The sequence below is a fragment of the Cheilinus undulatus genome, linkage group 20, assembly GCF_018320785.1.
Source record: "Cheilinus undulatus linkage group 20, ASM1832078v1, whole genome shotgun sequence".
Classification (NCBI taxonomy): Eukaryota; Metazoa; Chordata; class Actinopteri; order Labriformes; family Labridae; genus Cheilinus; species Cheilinus undulatus.
This window is the reverse complement of record NC_054884.1, coordinates 25,214,655-25,221,661: the sequence shown is the minus strand read 5'-3', so window position 1 is coordinate 25,221,661 and position 7,007 is coordinate 25,214,655. Positions and strand designations below refer to the sequence as shown.

Here is a 7,007-nt window from a genome sequence, read left to right as displayed (position 1 = left end):
TTAACTTAACTGATTACTCCCATCTGTGTAATAATGGTAACTGGAGACTTAAATGCAAATTAGAGAAGAAAAATTGCCATTTAAAGTGTTTTTAATTTCATATACCTTTATTTTTACAAAATTCACCATTGGTACACTGCTTAAAGCCAGCACTCTAATACGCATCTATAAGTTGAAAGAGGTGTCAGTGTGAAGAATAAGCAAACGCTCTATAAATATACATATTCTCTGTAATGCTTTATATATCTTAATCATAAAAGGTCCTCCAGGATTTCTTTCACGCCAATATGCATTTGGCACCTTTCAGTGAGAGACAGACAGCGTATATATTTATAGAAATCCTCATTGAAATAAATGCCAACAGTAATATTCTGCTGTTTTTGTCTTGAAGATCTCAAATTTTATCTCAAAAATACAAGAGGAGCAAAAAATTTGATGTCTAAAATACACAAGACAACAGGTGAGTGGGTAGATCATACCTGTTGTTTAAAGAGTCTCTGCTTCTGCATCCTCACCGTGTGAGTTTGAGTGCCGTGGGATGAACATTACAGATGTCAAACCACTGCTCATCCACCTCCTTGTGTGGCAGCAGGCCATTCCGCGGCAGAAAGGGCCGGCGCCAGCGATTTCGGCTGCCCACCACCTGCCAGAAGCGCGTGCCCTTGAGTAGAAAGATGGCATTGTGGGTGTAAGAGAAGTAGGCAGCGTCAATGTTGCCATCTGGATGGTCTCCACTCTGCACTGCGGGGAAAACATCTCTGATGTTTCTGGGGAAGCCTCTTGCCAAGCTGTTGGCTTCCACGTCGAAGGCATACACCTGTTTGAACAGATAATTGTTTTGCCTCTTTTGTGGAAATCAATTTAATTACGACACACAAACAAATCACAGGAGATGTGAAGCAGGTTTGTTTGCATGGATATAAAGCTGAGAAACAAGAGAATTAACTTAGGCTTTGTTCTCTCTAAGACTTTCCTTATTGTATGTCAACTTGTACTACAAACTAACATGGTTCAATTAAAAACCACAGAAGGAAACTGTAGTTCTAGCCCAGGGCTGTATCCAAATTTAAAGGGGCCCAGGGCAAAAACTTGGGATGCCCATGGGGCTGGGATGGAAGTGCATCTGCCCACTTTCATTTTATTTAATCTCTTAATTGGTCAATCAGTTCTCATATGAAATCCCAAAGTCTATGTGTAAATACACTTACACAGATTTTAATTTTTGTGTAAGATTTTCACATGTAAGCCATAAAATCAAGAGAGGTACTTTCTTTGCCCTCAACTGCCCAACATTTCAAGACAGTCCGGCTACAGACTGCAAATCTCAGATCCCCCCTCTTGCAGACTTGAACTATGAGACACTGCTTCTGTCAGAACAGGAAATCATTTAAAACTTTCAAAATAAAACTGAGCTGAAATTCCAGGGATAGGGTACGGTACTGAAAAACCTAATTACAAATCATTAATAAAGCAGAGTAGACAGCCTGTTAAAAGGAAAAAAGCTAGTCCTAAATGAAAACATTCTAATGCAGCTAGCGCAGCTAAAGTCAAAGCTTACAAGCTGTTAGCTACATAAGCTATACATGCTCACATAGCTAGCATAGGTCACATAGCTAGCATAGCCAAAGCTACTTCAGCTTATGCTACATTTGCCAAAGCTACAATAGCTACATTAAGCTGTTTTTAATTTATTCCTTATGTTTGGTACATAGCTACATTAGCTATGTAACCTTTAGTTAGGTTAGCTGAAGCAAGTAGTGCTAAAGTAGCTACATCAGCTTAAGTCGTAATGTTAATTAAATAGCTCGTGCAGCTACTTGGCTTTAAACAACAGAGCTATGAAGCTAACATAGCTAAAGCTAAGTTCATAAAGCAGCTATGTAGCCACAGTACCTAAGTAGCGATGTTAGCTTTTGCTTCCTTTGGTAGAGCTCACGTTGCTATATTGGCTTATTTAGTAACTTTAATTATGTTGTTAGTGTAGCTATGTTACCTTTAGCTAAAGCTAGCTGAGCTAAAGCGAACCACTGAGTGTGTAAGTAATTCTAAGATGAGTTTATACATAATTAATCCTGGGTTAGACCGCTGACCTTTTTTCTCTGTTTAATCTATGAAATGTTGCTTTGGCTTTAATGTTAGCAGTGTGGTTATTTCATTAATGTAACCACCAGACTTAAATGATAAATAAAGATGAATTAAAAAACAAATCTTCTCAAACTTTGCACTTGCAACTTACAGCACTTTGTTCTGACAGAGGTGGTGTCTCATAGTAGTGGTCTGCAAGAGGGGGCGTTTGAGATCTGCTGTCTTCAGCCAGATCCCTCTCCAACATTTGAAGGAAGAAAGAAAGAAAGAAAGAAAGAAAGAAAGAAAGAAAGAAGAATGTCTTCTTACAAGAGTGTTTTTGAAGAAGTAGATGAGGGAGTCTCTCCTGTCATAAAATGCTGTGTCAATGGGACTAAAGACCCCCGGGAAACCTTCAGAGATTAACCTGGGATAGCGGTGCCCTTCAGGGTCCTGTCTGAATGCCTGATCATTGTCATTGTCGTACCTCCAAAACTGAGTACCTGTGGTGAAAAAAGCATTGGCTTAATATATCTTTAGGCCTCTAATGTATAATATCTCACCATAGAGACAAGCTACAACACATATCAGCACACACTGTATTAATAAATGAGGATGATCCTTTCTCACCTCTAAAGAAGTAAACAGCATCTCTTTTCCTGGACCACACATGAACATAAGCATCCACTCCATCCATGGGGATTCCTCGCCAGCCAATTTGCAGAGCGACTGGATCTCCATACCGTGTTCTGTTATTTCTGTTCTCATACAGCCAGTACCAGCCGTCCCTCATGAAATAGGTGTTAAAACGAATTACCACATTCCCATGGGGCGTCTTTTCCTTTCTGATCCAGTCAAACACTGTGTTGAATCGGCCTTTACAGCCCCCTGGATCAAAAACAAGAACATTTTATACATTTTTTTCTCTGTTATTCTGTTTATTTCTGTATGGGAATAATCCTCCATCTACCCCCTCTAGGTCTATGTGTCTGTGTCCACCAGATGGTGCTGTTACCGTAGAGGTGCTGTATGGCCTTTCTGTCCATCCAGTCCATCTCAAAGCCAGACTCCTGGGGCAGATAACTGGGCTGCATTATAGAGCCTTGTCTGTAGATGTGAGGGAGGCCCAAAACATGGCCGATCTCATGAACAGCCACCTAGAACAGGAAAGAATAAAACGGTAGTAAGACTTAAATGAGCTGTGGCTGTTGGTTTATTAAATCAAACTGTTGTTTTCTTACTTTGAGGAGGCTGATTCCACTGCCAGCATTGGGACCGGTAAAATGTTCATCGTCATCAAAGTGTATGTCACCCAAGAACCAGGCATGGGCGAATTCTTGACCAGTGCCGTCGAACCTCTGATTGCATCCCAGGTGCCTTCCTGTGTAGAATAAAAACAGGCCTAATGATGGTGAGAAAGAGAAGAAACAGAGTTTTGCGTAGGCACTCAACATTCCCTCTCTATTTGCAGACATGGAGCATATTCTTCTCTCATTTATGTTGTAGAAGCCCAGACACTTGTGTGCAAAATAATTGTAAAAATGGAGCTTCTTGCTTGAAGTGGAAAAGTAAGGATCTGAAATAAACCTAAATGGAGTAAAAGTAAATAGCCTATCTGTTGTGGCCATTTAAGGACATTTCTATGAATGTTTCTGAGTAAAGCAAACTGATATCAAATCACTGCTTGGTTCAGAGGAGGTTCTTGTGCCCTAATGTTTAAGAAGCACCATAAAAGTGCCCTCTTGGATGCCCCTATCATAGATAAACATAATCAAAAGCTTTGGGTGCCCTTTCAGTAGACAAAATGTGCTTAAGAGCCCCCTAGGATGCACTGTAAGAGGACAAAATTTGACAAAATGCCCTCTAGGGTGCCCTCCAGTGGACAATATGGGATAAAGAGCCCTCTGGATAGCACTTGTCGAGAGCAAAATTTGGTTAAGTGTCTTCAAAATATAATAAAGAGCTCTCTAGGGTGCCCCTCTAGTGGACAATACATGATTAAGTGCCCTCTAAGGCAGTGGTTCTCAGCTGGGAGGGTCTCGGGACCCTCTATCAGGTCCTCAATGAAAAATTGCATCCCAAATTTCTGTTATTCTATTAACCAATCATACTCTCTGATAAGAAATAGTGCAGTTTGGACTTCATACAGTAGAACACATGAGACAAATCAAAGACACATAACAAAACAAGTAGGTTTGGAATAGTTTTAAGATGCTTTTATTCAAAGAACATATTTGCAACCCCCTAAAAGTTGCTCTGAATTCCAATTTTGCATCCTGACCCTCCAGTTTAGAACCACTATTCTAGGGTGCAGTAATGTGCCATAAGCTCCTTGGTAAAAGAAGTCATCGTCTCCTGTTTATCTCTGTTTTACTACAGAGGTAAAGTTGGTGTAATCATAATTAAAAAGTTCAATCTTAACAAGGAATTAAAAACTAATTACGGGAGCGCGCAGGTGGTTGAGTGGTTTTAGGCGCGCACCATGGTCGATCTGGGTACGAATCCAGCCTGTGGCCCTTAGTAAAAAAATTTATAATAATTTTTAAATAATTTTTGCCCCTGCTTCTTATATATCCTGAGTCCACAGTGTATCATCATATATTTTGCTATTATTTGACGTATTATTCACCTGTTCTCTTATTGTAATGGGAAAATGCAGAGAGAAAAAGTAGAATGGATTCTTTGATGCATACTCACTCCTGCAAACACATCATCTAGCTAAAAGGTCACATTTCAAAGCAGTTACACTTTTTTAAATTCCTTGTTTTTGACTCTGTATAGCACTTTGAATTGCTATATGTATAGCTGGTGCTCTATAAATAAAGTACCTTTCCTTTAAAAGCTGAGATCACTAGTGAACAAAGGGGGGCAGAGGGGGCAGTCACCTGCAACCTCCATGATACCCTAATGTGTGAAAAAACATTGTGAAAGTACCCTTTTTGGATTCCCCAATAGAAGATAAATGTGGTAAAGTCCCCTTAAAATTTGATATAAAGCCTTTTCAATAGGCAGTATATAACCCTGCACTTTTTAGTACTTTTTTAGTGGAGTAATTTTGAAAAGGGCCCTCTTTGGAACCTACTTAGAAGGGAAAATTTCACAGTGTGCCTGCTTTGGTTCCATTTCATTGGGAACATTTTGAAAAAGTGTGCTCTTTGGTTGTTTTTGGTTTGGAAAATTAAACAAAGTTCCCTTTTGATGTCTTCCTAGAGGGCAAAACTAAACAAAATTCCCCTTTGCTTCTTGGTAGGAAATTTTGAAAGGTCCTGCTATGGAACACTTTTAGTGGACAAAATTTACATTTGGTTTCTTCACGGTGGGAACATTTTCAGAAAAGTGCCCTCTAAGGAGCCCTTTAAGTGGGCAAAATTCTACATACTCCCTCTTTTGTACCTTTTTAGTGGAAACATTTATTTTTAAAAATGCCCTTTTTGGGGCCCTTTTCATGGATTAAACTTATGGGCTGGTGCCCTACAGCCTATTGCAGGTGCCTTTTTTATCATTTTTGCCCCTGCCCCTCAAACATCCTGAGTCCACTATCTTCAAACTGAACAACTGTTTTCTTTGGTCACATACTTTGTAATACGTCTTTAAAGCCTTAGTCAGACCCACCTGTACCAAAGCCCAGCCTGATGTCCACATCCTCCAACGGAGAGCGTGTATCCTCTATAAACTCCAGCGGAGACACCTCGCTCCACATCCTGAAGGCCAGTCTGAAGATGTACCTCTGGTCTTCAATGGACAGCTGACTGCTGTAGCCTTCTCCTATCAGCCTCCACTTCAGCACCCTCTTACAAAAAGCCATGTAACCTGTGTCACTCAAATCTCTCTTCTGCCTGTTTCTGGATACGAGAGCGGCCAGGTGACGTTTTCTACTTTGCACTGCTTTACTCTGATCAAGGCCCATGCTGATGTTTACTGTTTTCCTGGTTGAGCTGATATCAGTTGGAGACGTTTTATTTGAAATGGGATCAAATGCATCAGAATCATCAGTGTAATTACTGCTGGTGTCATTGGAAATGCTCGTGAGGACACTTTCCGTGTCATTAAAATTGAATGTGTCATCTTTAAAGGTGTTTTCGGCACTAAATGAAGCATCACTGGTTGTTTCACTCACTGTGCTGTTAGTCTCAGTCTCATTAAAAGTCTCACTAAAACTGTCCTCAATGTCTGAGTTACTACCGCTCTCAAGTTCTTCATGAATCTCCTTGTCAGGGACTCCACACCTCGGTTTGTTCATCGCCTCCTTTGTGGCCTCATCAAACACGCCAGTGACTGGGAGGCCTGACACCCTCTGAAACTCCTCAAGTGCTGAAATAAACGCCTGGCTCTCTGTGAAAGTGTCTCCGCCATCCGGATCCCCAACACGAGGAGAATCTCTCGAACGATGCAGTGAGGTTCCTTCTTGGATCTTACCCTGAAAGTCATCCAGGAGGTCTTCAGTGAATGATGTGTCAACATCCTCAAACTGGACCTCCTCCCAGTTCACCGGTTTAATGAATCCATATCTAGAGAGAAATAACTATAAAACAAGAGGAGTGTTACATTTAAACCTCCAAAGATCAAACTATAAGAGTTGGAATTTAGTGAAACTGAATGCTGTTTTTTTTTTTTTACCTCTGCTGAGTACTTGTCGTTTATAACCTCAGCTTGATGCAAGTTTAGGTTCTGCACGTCAGAATGGTCCCGATTATGAAAGATTCTCTCTGCATCAGCTGAGCCAATGCTCGTCCAAAAAAGCAAAAAGATCAGCTGGATAGAAGTCAGCATCGTGGTGTTGTTTTACTCCTGTGATTACAAGTGAGGAAGACACCTAAGTGCAGCTTTATAGGCATGCGCTGAGCTTCTCCACACCCATCTAAAGGTGTGAGTCTCTGGGTAAACCTGACTTTACTGTCTCCAACTTGACTGAATTATGTGGATGTGTGATACATGCTTCACTG

At 40.7% G+C, this 7,007-nt stretch overlaps 1 protein-coding gene across 1 annotated transcript; it reads right to left on the bottom strand.

Annotated features, from left to right (window-relative positions):
• Window positions 1-511: 511 nt before the first annotated feature.
• mmp21 (matrix metallopeptidase 21) lies at window positions 512-6,834 on the bottom strand. Its single transcript, XM_041816597.1, has 7 exons — window positions 6,695-6,834; window positions 5,677-6,572; window positions 3,306-3,445; window positions 3,080-3,221; window positions 2,695-2,952; window positions 2,395-2,567; window positions 512-817 (listed from the first exon to the last, which is right to left on the bottom strand). Exons 1-7 carry the CDS (start codon window positions 6,832-6,834, stop codon window positions 512-514), a joined length of 2,055 nt encoding a protein of 684 aa, XP_041672531.1.
• Between the last annotated feature and the right edge of the window lie 173 nt (window positions 6,835-7,007).

Excerpts from the sequence above, each read along its gene's own strand:
- mmp21 (XM_041816597.1), bottom strand. The coding sequence starts at position 6,834 with ATGCTGACTTCTATCCAGCTGATCTTTTTGCTTTTTTGGACGAGCATT. Across the intron at positions 2,953-3,079 it reads GGCCATACAGCACCTCTACG|GGGGCTGTAAAGGCCGATTC; the intron begins GTAACAGCACCA and ends TTTTTGATCCAG. Across the intron at positions 2,568-2,694 it reads TGCTGTTTACTTCTTTAGAG|GTACTCAGTTTTGGAGGTAC; the intron begins GTGAGAAAGGAT and ends TTTTCACCACAG.